Source organism: Mobula birostris, chromosome 1, assembly GCF_030028105.1.
Source record: "Mobula birostris isolate sMobBir1 chromosome 1, sMobBir1.hap1, whole genome shotgun sequence".
Classification (NCBI taxonomy): domain Eukaryota; kingdom Metazoa; phylum Chordata; class Chondrichthyes; order Myliobatiformes; family Myliobatidae; genus Mobula; species Mobula birostris.
In genome coordinates, this window is record NC_092370.1 from 226,684,084 (window position 1) to 226,699,704 (window position 15,621).

General features: G+C 42.9%; 1 protein-coding gene across 2 annotated transcripts in view; it reads left to right on the forward strand.

The window, feature by feature from the left end:
* The window catches only part of ttc7b (tetratricopeptide repeat domain 7B), a 470,264-nt gene that overhangs the window by 223,527 nt on the left and 231,116 nt on the right, over positions 1–15,621 (forward strand). For both annotated transcript variants that reach the window (XM_072272880.1, XM_072272891.1), the window contains exons 10-11: positions 3,375–3,458; positions 4,674–4,778. In XM_072272880.1, the coding sequence (XP_072128981.1) occupies positions 3,375–3,458; positions 4,674–4,778 (189 nt within the window). The remainder of the gene's footprint in view (positions 1–3,374; positions 3,459–4,673; positions 4,779–15,621) is intronic.

Here is a 15,621-nt window from a genome sequence, read left to right on the forward strand (position 1 = left end):
GGTCTTTGCTCAGGAAACTGAGGGATAATCTCATGGTCATATATGAAGTCATGAGGGGTATAGATAGGGCGAGCGGTCTTTTTCTCAGGCTTGGGGAAATCAAAAACTAGAGACCATTGTTTTAAGGTTAGAGGTGAAAGGTCTAATAAGAATCAGGTTTAATATCACTGGCATATGTTGTGAAATTGGCTAACTTTGTGGCAACAGTATAGAAAAAAACTGAATTACAATAAATATATATAAAATAGTTAAATTAAAATAAGTAGTGCAAAAACAGACATTTAAAGAAAACCTGAGAAGCAAGTTTTTTACACTGTTACGAACCCCGTAACTGGGTTGCCAAACCAGCAGAAATGGATCACTCAGTTGGAGTCTGGATTACTAGAACTAAGAAAGTTTTATTAAAGAAACAAGCAACACAGTAATCGAAAGGATAATAAATGCAACAGTTCAGCAATGATAAACACTCATGTGCACAGAATTAAGATAACAGCATCAATCAAGCTCTATCGTTGTCTAGGGATAAATAACCAATTTCAAAGTGACACAAAGTTCAGTCCAATTTAGTAGTTCAGTTCGCAGTAATCGTTGCCATGGCGATGGACGACGTGGGGGGAGAGAGAGAGAGAACGGGAACGACTGATCATTCAGACACGGCTTCCACTCACAGACCGGCGATATGGCTCACAAGCAGCTTTCGGGCAGGTCCTTGGTGATGTCACCTGAGGTCACCGACTGTGACCCCTCTTCCAGATGCGGTCGATCCTCTGCAGTGAACCCGGCACCCAAGCGAGGGTGGACACACACCGGGTTCCCGCTGATCGTACCTTTCCACCCTGTGCGTTTAAGGTCCAGTACGTCCCACCGACTCGTGAGAGGTGCACCACTTCCAGGGTCTCGTTACCTCAGGTGTCGTGTCCTGCCTTAGCGAACCTGTCCCTTTTTATCCCCCTGCTGGGGTATCGCCTGTCCATCACTTCAAACAGTTCAGGGTTCAAAGGGGGAGCCGCCCCAGACAGCCCTCTCTCTCCCGTCCCTTCATTACACATCTCCAGATGCTGTTTCATTGTGTTCCTTATCTCTCTCTTGAAGACAGGTGGCAGACCAACTGCTGATCACACAGGACAGCTAACATCTTATCTATGTGTATTCTTGTCACAACACATAAGGTAAAAGCGGTGTTTGATAGGTTCTTGATTACTAAGGGTGTCAAAGGATAAGGGGAGAAGTCAAGAATGGGGTTGAGAGAGAAAATAAATTGGCCATATTTGAGTGGCAGAGCAAACTCAGTGAGCCAAATGGGCTAATTCTCCTGCTATGTATTATGGTCTTATATATGAAATCAGCTGCCAGAGGAAGTAGTTGAGGCAGGAACATTAAGTATATACGAATATGCGGATAGGTACATGGATGATAAGAGTTTAGAGGTACATAAGCTAAGTGCTGAGAAATGGACTTAGCTTTATAATACCTTGGTCACATGGACAATTATGAGTGGAGGGGCCTGTCTCTTGTGTTCTCTCTCTGTGACTAAGTAAAATAGTACAGGGGTTAGGGATAAGGTTGGCGGTGTAGTCAACTGCCTTTCGAGGATAAGTAAAACTTGAACTGATCAGGTCAAAAAGTAGAATATAACTATTGTTCAGTCTGTGTCCTCAATTCCAAGAATGAGACTTCACAGTCAACTTTCTGATTTAAGATTGAGGGAATAAACAGGCAGCCAGACAGGATGTACTTAGAAATGATTTGTGATATTTTGCTACGTTAAAGGTGCTAGTAAAATGGGAATAATATTTATTATTGCTAGCTGTTGTTGGGGGAGGTGTTTATACAAGGTACCCCTGCCATTTTTAGGATTATATCAGGAGTCACAATGAACATCAGCCCTTCATTTTCATTTACATTTCATTTATCACTTCCATTTCCTCAAATTTCCCTTGGATCAGAATAAGGTTTATTATCATTGAAATAATTTGTGAACTTTGTTGTTTTGTGGCAGAAATACAGTGCAGGCATAGTAAATTACAGTAAGTTCCAATTTTGAAAAGTGCGAAAGAGGAATAGCGAAGTGGTTTTCATTGGTTCATGGACCATTCAGAAGTCTGATGGCAGAAGGGAAGAAGTTGTTCCTAAAATGTTGAGTGTGGGTCTTCAGGCTCCTGTACACTTCCATGATAGTAGTAATGATATGAATAAGATCATAAAACACATCCTGGATGGTCAGGGTCTTTAATGATAGTTGCTGCCTTCTTGTCCTCAATGATAGAGAGATGTGCCATGATGGAGCTGGTTGATACAACCCTGCAGCCTCTTACGATACTATGCTTTGGTGCCTCCATACCAACGATAATGCAACCAGTCAGAAAGCTCTCTGTGGTATATCTGTAGAAATTTGCGAGAGTCTTTGGTGACATACCAGGTCATCTCAAACTCCTAATTCAGTATAGCCGCTGGCATCCCTTTTTTGTGACTGCATCAATATGGTGGGCCCAGGATATATCCTCTGAGACGCTGATGCCCACAGACTTGAAACTGCTCACCCTTTCCACTGCTGACCCCTCAATAAGGACTGGTGTGTGTTCTCTCAACTGCCCCCTCCCTGAAGTCCACAATCAGTTTCTTGGTCCTCCAATGTTAAGTGCAAACTTGTTGTTGGAATACCCTCACCAGCCAATCTATCTCTCTTGTACATCTCCTCATTGCCATCTAAGATATCAGTAACATTTCAGAAAATCCATCCTGGGCCCAAGATATTCATGCAGTCATGAAGAAGGCATGCCATTTTGAGGAGATTGGAGCAAATTTCCATAGATGTACTATGGAGAGCATTCTGACTGGTTGCATGACTACCTGATATGAAGGTTCCAAGGTAAGGGATCAGAAAAAAGCCTCAGAAAGCTGAAGACTTAGCCAGCTCCTTCATGAGCACTAGTCTCCCCACCATCAATGACATCTTCAAAAGGCTGTGCCTCAAGAAGGTAACACCCAACATGAAGGACCCACACCATCCAGAATATGCCCTCTTTTTGTTACTACCATTGAGGTGGAGGTACAGGAGCTTAAAGACACTTCAGGAGCAGATTCTTTCCCCTTCCCCCTTCAGATTTCTGAACAGACCATGAACACTATTTTGTTCTCTTTTGCTCTTTTTAAAATATATTCTTACTGTAATTTATAGTAATTTTTATGTATTGCACTGTACTGCTGCCGCAAAACAACAAATTTTGTGACGTGTTATTGATAATAAACCTGATTCTGATTTGGAGGCATCAGCCCATGATTATAACTTGAGGGGAATCTTATTGTTGATTCTAGCATCATGTAATGTGAGCTGTGACAGATTTTGAAATTAAAGTGTTTATTTTCAATTCTAGTGCTTGGAACGAGCAATGAAGTTTACGTTTGAGGAGTTTCACCTTTGGTACCAGTTTGCATTGTCTCTGATGGCTGCTGGCAAGGTTAGTGGTAATTAAATAAATGTGAGGAATGCAATTTGTTTCTGGTTGAATCAAGTAAAATGGCCACTGTCAAAACAATTTACAGTTTTTGCATGAACTACGCTGTGTATGAGACCATAATAGACCATAAGGCATAGGAGCAGAATTAGGTCATTCAGCTCATTGAGTCTACCCTGTATGATTTATTATCCCTCTCAGCTACATTCTCCTGCCTTCTCACTGTAGCCTTAGATGCCCTTATTAATCAAGAATCTATGCTCAGTTCATTCAAGGTGCCTCTGAAGTATTGTTACTGTTCCTGTCTCCATCACTTCTGGCCCCTCATTCAAGAAATCAACTACACTGTGAACACTTGGGCCCTCAGATTTCTACTAGATCATAAGACCATAAGTAGAGAAAGGGAGAGAATGTTTTAGTGATCCACCAAGTTTGCTCTACCATTTGATCATGGCTTATTTTTTTTTGCTCACAACCCCATTTGCAGACCTTCTCCCCGTAACCTTTGATGCACTTACTAATCAAGAACCTATCAGCCTCTGCTTTAAATGACTTGGATTTCACAGCCGCCTGTCTGTTTATGTTCCACATCCACCGTATCTAGGCCTTTCAATATTCATTAAGTTTCAGTGAAGCTGGATTTCACATGAGACTCTGTCTGCATTTTCAGGTGAAGGAGTTTATGTGGTGTCCTCAACAATAATTATCATTTAGTTCACGAAAGTAACGTGATTCCTCTAGTTATTTATCTCATTGCTGTTCATTTGACTTTGTTGCTGACTATTGAGTATTTTGCACCTTACATTGGTAATTGCACCTTAGAAAGTCTTAGTTAACCATAAAGTGCTTTGGGAACATCAAAGGCACTGTAGAAATGAACATTCTCTTACCACTGCTAATAATAAGGTGTAGGGAGCTAATTTGCACACAGCAAGGTCTCATAAACAGATACGAGATAATGACCAAATAATTTGTTGTAGGTTAGAGGATAAATACTGAACTCTGAACTGATTCCACAGCCTAAGGACACACTTTCAAAGACCCTACAACTCATAATCTCAGTATTTATTATTTATTTATTATTATTTCTGTATTTGCACAGTTTGTATTCTTTTGCACATTGGTTGTTTGTCAGTCTTTGTGTGTAGTTTTTCATTGATTCTACTGTATTTCTTTGTTCTAATGTAAATTACTTCCATTCAATGTTGTCTCTCGTAGTCTGCACGGGCAGTGAGAGTACTTAGAGAATGTATCAGACTCAAACCAGATGATCCCACAATCCCACTCCTCGCTACCAAATTGTGCATTGGATCTCTTCACTGGGTAAGCATTGTGGATTCTCTAAACATTAAGGTGTTGATTTTACATTGTTACATTAAGATGTCGATGAGATGTGGAGTCTTGTGAGCGGTTTTGGGCCCCACATGTGCAATGTTTTATGAGAATGATCCTAGGAATGAAAGAGTTAATGTATGAGAAGTACTTGTTGGCTCTGGGCTTATGTGCACACGTTTCTTCTTCCTAAAGGTTCACAGGAGAACCTCTGTGATCCACAGCCTTAAGGATGAGGATAGCGGAGTAGCATCCTCAAAGATGGACATATTGAGGCTCCGTAAGTCCTTCTATGCCAGTCTATATGATAGAAAGACCACAGAAACCACAGCCTCCCAGAACTTCCTGTCGTCTATCAAGGAAGTATTAGATGATAGCAAGCGGGAGGGTATGGACCAGCCACTGACCCTGGAGGAGCTGACTGGCTCCATCCATTCCTTTGACTCAAATAAAACTCCCAGAAGCAATGGCTTACTGGCTGAATGCTATGCTTCTAGCTGGCATGAGGAATGTCATCATTACCCTCACACCTACAAGGAGAAGAGGGAAAGAGATGACATTAAGAATCGGAGACCCATTTCACTCTTGAGTGTGTCCAAGGCCATAGCAATCCGTGTCAAGTCTGCTCTAGGATAGGTGATCCACCCAGACCAAACCTGTGCTGTATCTGGCAGGAAGATATTTGGCAGCCACATGCTGCTGAGAGACACCATCATCTACATGCAGAACATGGGGTGGATGCCTGCCTGGTCAGCTTGGACCAGGAGAAAACCTTCGCTAGGATATCACACCCATACGTGATGGATGTACTCTCCAAAGTGGGATTTTGTGAGGGAATTGGGAATTGGATCCAGCTGCTCAACATGTACATCAGTAGTAGAGTCCAAGTCAATGGTTGGAAAACAGGTAACTTTCCCATCAAGTCTGGAGTCAGGCAGTGTTGCCCATTCTCCCTTGACTTGTTTGTGTGTTGTATAGAACCCTTTGCCGAAGCCATCAGGAAGAACAAGAGCATAAGAAGGGTGAGGCTGCTGAACAGTGGAGTAACCCAAGTGAAACCTCCCTGTACATAGGGAGGTCACTGTCTTCTGCTCAGATACGAGATCAGCATCTGCGACCAGTTTGAGTTGACATCAGGGGCCAGGGTTAACCGCACAAAGAGCGAGGGTATGCTTTTTGGCAGCTGGCCCGACTGATCCAGAGTCCCCTTCACCACCAAGTCTGATTACGTGAACGTGCTGGAGGGCCAAGACATGCAACAAGAATTGGAGGAGTGGACTGGGAAAGTAAAGCAGAAATTGGGACTGGGGGGAGGGTGCTCCCTGTAAATAACTGGGAAGAACCTGGTCATCAGATGTGAGGTGCTCTCAGCACCACCGTACTTGGTGCAGGTGTGGCCCATCCTCCACTCCTCCAGTTTGGGAATCATCCGATTCTTCAGGTTTACCTGGGGATCCAAGATGGAGCAGGTAAGACGGGTCACCATGCACAAGTCCCTTCACAGCAGGGGATATAAACATAGCCAGTGTTGCCTTCATCCTGATGACCGCCTTTGTGTGTGGCTGCATCAGGCTGTGCGTGGAGCCTAAGTATGTGAGCACCAAGTACCACTTCATGCCAAGTTTTTATCTGTCCTCAATGTTGCAAATGATGGGTCTTGCCCTTTTGCTGTGCAATGTCCCAGTCAGCTGTACGTTGCCACACTATCAGTTCTTCACGAAAACATTCTTCCAGACCAAACCCTTTGACCACAAGGTAATCAGGCAGTGGTCAGCACAGAACATCGTGCAGATACTGCAGGAGAAGGACTCAATGGATACAGTAGGTGTGTTCCTGAGTGTCTAGAGCAACTGACAGAATGCTTCATCACCAGGTCTCACCAAGACCATACATGGCTGGCAGTGAGAGGGGCCGTCCCAGTCATGTTAGATCCTTCCTGCATGCCCAGAGCATCATCGCCACAGCCCGCTACCCACAGGGTGACTGTAGTGGGGAAGAGACTGTAGCTCACTTCTTTGCAGACTGTGGGTTTACGAAGAGGGCATCGAGAAAGATGTGCAGCAGCATGACAGAGGACTCTCTGACCTATGGACTGTTTCCAGGGGCAAGCACGGAGACAAACATCCAGTGCTGCTGGCAGATCATCAGCTTGGTGAAATTCACTCTATAGTTGGACCAGAACTTGTTGGTCTGCCAGCTCTTCGAGATGTCTGTGGAGGAATGCTGCCAACCGGCATATTCCAGGCCACAGGAATCCGCGCTGAGGGACACACTGAAACTTGGGGCAGTCACCACAAGGGCTCATTTGGGAAGGACCATGATGCAGGGTTGGTCTCGATGAGGGAGGAGCCAGGTGAAGTGAGGAAGCTCCTCAATTATTGTAGTAGTTATTATACCACCTGAAATTGCCACGAGTGGCACCAGTGCTGTTAAAGTGTGTGAACACTGACTATGTATGTAAAAAGTGAAAATGCATTGAATGGTAAATAATTCTTGTAAATAATCTTTCATTATGAATAAAGTTTATTTTGAAAAAAAAGTTTATTGGGATTTGGTCTTGTACTCACTGGAATTTAAAAGAATGAGGAGGGCCTCATGGAAACCTACTAAATATTGAAAGTCCTTGACAGAGTGGATGTGGAGTGTCTGCTTCCAATAGTGGGAGAGTCTAGGACCAGAGGGTACAGCCATAGAATGCAAGGATGGAGCCAGCGAACAACACGACCAAAGATGACGTCCTTCAGACAGTTCACGAAGTTGCTTCTTTTACTTCTTCTTTCAAATATGATTCTGCTACTAAGCTGCATGCAGTCGGAACCTGTTTTCGGGGCGACTGAGCGATCTAGTTCTTTGCTGTCTTCAAGGGAGTTTGATGAGGTTTTGAGCAGAATGTGTGGCCTGGAGAGCCCATGATCAACTCCATTTCTTGCCGATCTCACTGATTAAAAGATTGAGCAAGATTGAAATTAGCAGGAATGAGAGCAGAAGACAAGCAGGTGTCTGCCTGTGTTTGTCTAGTCTCTCTTCTTGCTTGACGCTACCAGAGTTTTGAGTTTTGGGCAAGGTTTAATCAACAAGGTTTGTGGAGCGTATCGGCTCTGCGGCTTGAAATGAATGAAAGACAGCACTAAATTGAACTGAACTAAACTGAATATTCCTAGATTGTTTTAATGTCTCTATATTTTGATATTTTGTATTCTGTGTTTTTTGCTGCTTTTTCGCCGTTTGCACAATTTGTTCTTTTTCTTGTGCATTGGTGTTTGATGTTTTCTTCCATGGGGTTTCATTGCTTTGTGGCGGTCTGTGGAAGACATATCTCAGAGTTGTTTATTGCATACATATTTGAATCTTTGAATGTTTAGAACAGGGAAGCGGAGAAATTTGTGTAGCCAGTGGGTGGTGAATCTGTGGAACCCATTTCCTCAGACAGCTGTGGAGGCGAAGTCATTGAGTATATTTAAAGCAGAGGCTGATAGGTTCTTGATTAGTCAGGGCATCAAAGGTTTTGGGGAGAAGGCAGGAGAATGGAGTTGAGAAGGATAATAAATCAGTCAGTCAAACCTTTATCATAATCTTTTATTCTAGAGAATAAAATTACAGAATAAGTGCTGTGCAGGTAGGTCAATATGGTGCAAAGTCACAACGTGGTAGATAGTGAGATCAAGAGTCAGTCATATTGTACCATAGAAAAATTCAATAGTCTTATAACAACAGGATAGAAGCTGTCCTTGACAGTGATGGTATAAGCCTTCAGGCTTTTTGTACCTTCTGCCTGATGGGAAGGGGGACAAGAGAGAGTATATGGGATGGTAGGGTCTTTGATAAAAGAATAGATTAGCTTTATTTGTCACATGTATGTTGAAACATACAGTGAAATGTGTTATTTGCATCATATCAAATCAGCAAGGATTGCTCCAGCTCCAACTCCTTGACACGGTTTGTTAGAAGATGCACCTGGAAGTACTTCTCAGAGTTATAGTTGTCAGGGACACTGAAGGTCTCCCTGCTTTCCCACATCCCGCAAGTGGGGCATTTCACTATCTGGCCTAGCATCTCTACTGTCCTAGCTAAGCAGATATAAAAAGAGAAGGGAAAAAAACTTGAGCTTTTCTCTCCTTTGCTTTCTCTGAGTGAAGCCCCTCTTCGTTGAAACCTCAAAAGATCTAAAGCCTCGAGTTCACCACTCTGACTCTGCCCCCCTGCCTTCCTTTAACTTGTTCTTACTAATCAATCCCAAATGCCAGTTGGTCGCTGGTCAAAGTTCTTTCTCACTGCCGCGACCCACTCCTGCCTTTTTATCCTCCGATTGAAGTCCCCTCCTCTCCAAACTTCCGATGTCTGGATTGGCTGCTGACCAAAGCTCTTTTTCTTGAAAGATCACTACTGTTGCTTCGTCAGTCTTTTCAGTTACCTCTTTCAGAATGCTGCGGTGTTGTCCATCTAGTCCAGGTCACTTATCTGCCTTCAGACCTTTCAGTTTCCCAAACCCCTTCTCCTGAGTAACAGCAACTATACTCACTTCTGTTCCCTGACACTCTTGAATTTCTGACATACTGCTGGTGTCTTCCACAGTGAAGACTGACACACAAAATACTTATTAAGTTCATCTGCCTTTGTATCCTTGGATGTTAAGCTCCCAGCTATGACCTTCTTTCAGCCATGACTCAGTGATGTCCACAACATCATAGCTACCACACTAAACTGTAATGCATCCAGATAGATTGTAATCTGTTCTGTTAATTGGCGGCTTGATTGCCTGTGCCTAGTGACTCAATTGCCTGTAGCATACAGCTCAATTGCTTGGTAACTTGAACCCTCATGATTATAAATGACGGTCCTGTTCCACGTAAGTGACAGGGTCATTTATTACATCTGCAGACTTCTTGCCAGGAACTAAAGGCCTTATTGATTACAAGTGATGGCCCTGTTTCTGTCACTCACAGTCCTACTTATTATGTTTGTCAACAATGTTCCTATAACTATTAACCCTGTGATGATATCTGGTGATTCATACTTGTAACTGCTGCTCTACTTGCCTGTACCTCACCCTCTTATTTGTAACCGTTGGCCCAATTTGTTGTTACTGATGATATTCTGTAATGGACAATACTGTTATCACTGAAGTCCAACTGCCAGAAACTGTTAGTCCTATTTATTATATCCGACTTTTTCCCTTTGCTGAGCCTTTACTGATTTTAAATAACAGCACTGTTTTATGTAATAATCATCCCCCTATATGTGCATACCTGGTCTCGCCTATCACTGGCCAGGTTGTACCTCTTTCACTCCCCCCACCTCCTTATTTTGGTTTCTGCACCTTTCCTTTCCAGTCCTGATGAAGGACTAAATGTTGTTCTCCCTACGTAACCTTGTGTTTTCCAAATATCCCTTGACACTAGTCTTAAGTGTTAGACCTGGAGATAATATTGTCCAGAAGGTTCTTCGGAAGTCAAGAATGAGACACATATGTTTTGGTTACAGCTGTTTTATTAGATGCTGATAACAAAGAAATAACAGCAAAGCACTGCAAGGAAGTAACACAGCAGTAGGGAACTAACTTTAACTGAACCAACTCATTTTAATGTAAGTAAGGAGGAAAGAAAAAGAACAAGGAAAAGAGCAAAGAACTATATTAATAACATGATAGAGGTGTACAAGGGGATAACAGGCATAGATCAAGTGGACAGCCAGAGACGTTTTCCCAGGGTGTAAATGGCTAATACAAGGGAACCTAATTTTCAAATACGTATATGGGGGATGTCGGAAGTAGGTTTCTTACTCAGATATTGGTGAGTGTGCGGAACGCACTGCCAGGGGTGATAGTGGAGGCAGGTTCATTATGGAGACATAAGTAACATGTAGATAGGCACATGGATGAAAAATAATTGGTGGGCTATGCAGGAGGGAAGGGTTAGATTGACTCTGGAGTAGGTTAAAACATCAGCATGACATGTATTGTAATATACTATGTTCCAACATCGTGGGCCGAAGGGGCTGTATTGTATTATACTGTTCCCTGTTCTAAAGAACTACCTTGTGGCCAGTATTTATACTGAGAACTAGTTCAAACTGGATAGATTAGGAAATTCTGTGATAATAGCAGCTTACGAGACAACAAGAGCGGCTTTGATTTATCTTTCCGTGAGTCCAAACTTTACAGACAAAGAAACTACAAAAATCCAGAACCAGATATACTACAAATTACTGGAAATCTACTGAACATTTAGACAAACATGAGACTATACAAACATATAAGTAAATATAAAGGAAATTAACGAGAAGAAAAATGACAATCCCACTCAAGGCCCAACCTCTGTAATGCTACCAACTCCAAACAACTGTACACACATTACCTCTTAACCCATGTCATTACCTTCACCCTTCTGTTCTCACCGTACTCCATCTGCCCACAAACCCACTCTCACCTGGATCCACTTGTCACCTCTTGGCCCATCCCTCCCCCTCCTCTTTATACTGACTACCTCCTCTCTATCTTACAGTACAAATTGAAGATCTCAACCTGAAATAGCATCTGTCCATTTCCCTCCACAGATACTGCCTGGTCCTCTGAGTTTCTCCAGCACCTCATTTCATGCACCACACCCAGCCATAGGTGCTGCACCCATCTCATATTTAGCAGTTGCCATGGCCACTGCACCACCTTTGCCCTTCCCATATCCTTTCCTTTCCCCAATCCTCTGCGTTGTCCTCTCTGCTGTTGACTTCTTTCCTCTGTAGTTGATGTTACTTATCACCACGTCTCCTCCAAATGCTTTAAAATGGTAACCGAGAGGCACGTGGAACTGGCAGAGAAGTGGAGGCGAGGCTTGGGTAGATCAGACATGCAGGGTTTACTAGTTACATCTATTACCAGAACTACTTCACATACTCCAAAGTTCAATATTCAAGCTCAAAGTAAATTTGATCTGGATTCCTCTGTTACCTGCCTGTTCATATACCTTTATTAAAGCCTTTTGAATGCCTCTATTAGATCTGTTTCCACCATCACCCCTTAAAGTCAAAATAAAATATTTTATCATGTATATGAAGTCATATCCTATCATGAGATTAATTTCTTGTGGGCATTCACAGTAAGACAAAGAAATACAATAGTATCAATGAAAAACTACACACAAAGACTGACAAACAACCAATGTGCAAAAGAAGGCAAACTGTGCAAATACAATAAATAGGTAGATAAATAATACTCAAAACATGAGTTGTAGAGTCCTTAAAAGTGAGTCCATGGACTCCAGGATCATTTCTTCCTTAATAGTATGGTGCCCTCTTCCCAACTTCCCAATTAGTCAGTATTCTGTGCTCAGCTAATGACCTAATCTTATGCTGTCTCTAGACATTCAGTCTTTGAGGCCAACCTCACTTCTTCCATCACCCTCACACTTCTGTACCTCACCCACCCATTATTACAGCAAGAATCCATCTCTGCCCTGCCGCAGGTCACCGCTGCTGCCATATACTAGCACATTACAAAAGCTTCTTATTGCAGTCACAAAACAAATAACTTAGAACAAAGGACACTACGCCAGAGTCTAGGCCCTTTGGCCCACGATCTTGTGCTGACCTTTTAACTGTAAGATCAATCAACCCTTCCCTCTCACATTGCCCTCCTTTTTTTTAATGATTCATGTCTCTATTTAAGAATCTCTTAAATGTCCCTAATTATCTGCTTTTGTACTGCCACACCTGGCAGTGTAGCACGTTCCACACATCCACTACTCTCTGTGTAAAAAAAATACTTGCCTCTGACATCTGCCCTATACTTTCCTCCAATTACCTTAAAATTATGCCCTTTGGTATTAGCTATTTCCACCCTGGGGAAAAGTTTCTGACTATCCATTGGATCTATGCCTCTTAGCATATTGTACACCCCTATCAGGTTACTGCTCATCCTCCTTTGCTCCAAAGAGAATAACCCCAGCTCGCTCAACTTTTCCTCCTAAGACATGCTGTCTATTCCATGCAGCACTATGTAAATGTGCTTTGCACCCTCTGTAAAGTTTCTACATCTTTCCTATGAGGTGACCGGAACCCAAACACAGTATTTCAAGTGTGGTCTAACCAGGTTTTTATAGGGCTGCTTATTTATCATTCGGAGAACAGAGTACATGGAGAATAGGGAGAAAATTGAAGAGGATTCTTTTTAAAATTTACTTTTTTTTAAGCAAAATTTTAGCGGAGCTGACCAGAGTTTAAGTGTACACAGCTATTGTTTTACAGACTCCGCATCCCTTTGTGAAGGTGTCTGCGAATATATTGGCTCTCCCTGTGGATTTATTTTATTACATCATCCTTTATAAGCCAAAGCTTTGATCAGCAGTGTGACTGGTTTGAGCTGCTCAGCATTCTGTGAGTTCAGTATAGTTAGACTGGAACTCATTGAATTGCAGACAGTGTTGTCACTAGCGTTTCAGTGTTGAGGGGCAGGCGCAAGGCCCTCAGAATATAGGTATGGTACTACTGTCTGGCAGATTTATTGATTAATTTTAATCTGACCCTGCCATCTCATATAGAAGCTCTACGCACAGGATTGAAAAAAGGTTCAGAGGATTGTAAACTGAACAACTCCATGACATGACCGCCCCACCATGAAGGACATCTAAAACAGGCGATGCCTCAGAAAGGCGTCATCCATCAAATAACGACCCCCACCACCCAGTACATGCTCTTTTCTCATTGATACCATCAGTAGCTTAGAGACTTAAGTGTGAACTCAACAATTTAGGAACAGCTTCTTTCCCTCTACCATCAGATTTCTGAACATACAATGAACCCACGAACACCACCTCACTATACTTGATCTCTTTTTACAGTACATTTTTAACTTATGTACTGTATATATTTTTCCTTACTATAATTTATAGTATATTTTATTAATTGTACTCAACTGCTGCCACAAAACTACAAGTATAACAAATATGTCAGTGATAATAAACCTGATTCTGATTTTGATTCTCCTACTAGATCTGAGGGCCTCTGCCAAAAGAGAGAAATGAGAGCCTGAGAAAGAACCTGTAAAGGGGAGGGAATTACATTCTTCACAAAGCAGTTAGAGCCTAAAAAGTTTCTTATTGTTTGACAGAAATATGCAGATACTTGGGAAATCCTGCTTGAGTCCTGACATAGATTGGGAGACTACTTCATCGAGCATCTTCGCTCCGTTTGCCACAAAAAGCAGGATTTCCCAGTGGCCATCCATTTCAGTACTACTTCCCATTCCCATTCCAACATGTCAGTCCATCCATGGCTTCCTCCACTGCCAGGATGAGGCCACACTCAGGTTGGAGGAGCAACACCTTATATTCTGATTGGGTAGCCTCCAATCTGGTGGCATGAACTGCAGAATCAAGTACTCGAGAGGCAACGTGTCCTGGGGTTGGAGGTATAGCTGTGTGAGTGATTGAGTGGGTGGCTGAGATGGAGGCAAGTGTCTTGTTTTGCTCTTCTTGTTTTTTTTTTTGCTTGTGTTCTGCTAAACATTGTAGCATGTTATGTTGGCCCCAACATGTGTGGCAACCCTTGCGGACTGGCCCCAGCCTTCCCTAGGTGTTGGGTTTTAACACAAATGACATGTTTCACTGCATGTTTCAATGTACGTCATAGGGTCATAAAGTGCTACAGCACAGAAACAGGCCCTTTGGCTCATCTAGTCTATGGTTAATGAAATGAGGAGAAATTTCTTTAGCCAGAGGGTGGTGAATCTGTGGAATTTATTGCCACAAATGGCTGTGGAGGCCAAGTCATTGGATACATTTAAAGCAGAGGTTGATAGGTTCCTGATTAGTAAGTGTCTCAAAGATTATGGGGAGAAGGCAGGAGAATGAGGTTAAGGGGGTAATAAATCAGCTATGATGGAATGGTGAAGCAAACCTGAGGGGCTGAATGGCCTAATTCAGTTCCCTTATCTTATGGTCTATTTGATGAAGGAATGGGATTAGTCAGTACTGATGAAACGCTCCCTCTCCAGTTTCAGTGATTTCTGGAGAGGGCGAGGCAAGTATTGCTTGATTCAAATGTCCCAGATGACACTGTTCGGAATAATGTAACACTGCAGCTTCTTTAGCTCATTTTCAAAGGCAGATAGGAGGACAAAGTGAAATGGTATGTGTATGTTTTGTATATTGCATGGTGTATTTTTAATGCGGAATTAATCATTGCCTAATTGGTTGATCTTCGTTATTGTTGAGGGGGAGACACGTGTTAATGAATTGCTGAGTGAAAGCACCTGAACTGGTGGTATAATTGGACACATAGCCTTTAATTTATGATAATAAATGACTTCTGTCTCTTGTCATTTGTAGGCACAAGTTAATGAAACTTGGATTAAGGAAGGAGCTGAAGTATTTCAAATGGTTTCAGCCTTTGGGGAAAAAAATCACATAAAAGATATCTCTTCCTCCCCCTCTCCCCCCTCCCCCTCCCCCTCCCCCTCCCCCTCCCCCTCCCTTTCCCCCTCCCTTTCCCCCTCTCCCTCTCCCCTTTCCCTTCCCTTCCCCTTCCCTTCCCCCTCCCTCTCTCTCCCCCTCACGCTCCCCGCTCTCTCCCTTCTCCCCCCTTCCCCCTTTCCCCCTCCCCATTTCAATGGCCACACATTTTAATTCCGCTTCCCATTCCCATTTCGATATCTATCCATGGCCTCCTCCACTGTCATGATGAGGCCACACTTAGGTTGGAGGAACAAGACCTTATATTCCATCTGGGCACCCTCCAGCCTGATGACATGAATATCGATTTCTCCAACTTCCGATAATGCCTCCCCACCGTCCTTAACCATTTTCCATCCCCTTTTCCCTCTCTCACCTTATCTCCTTGCCCG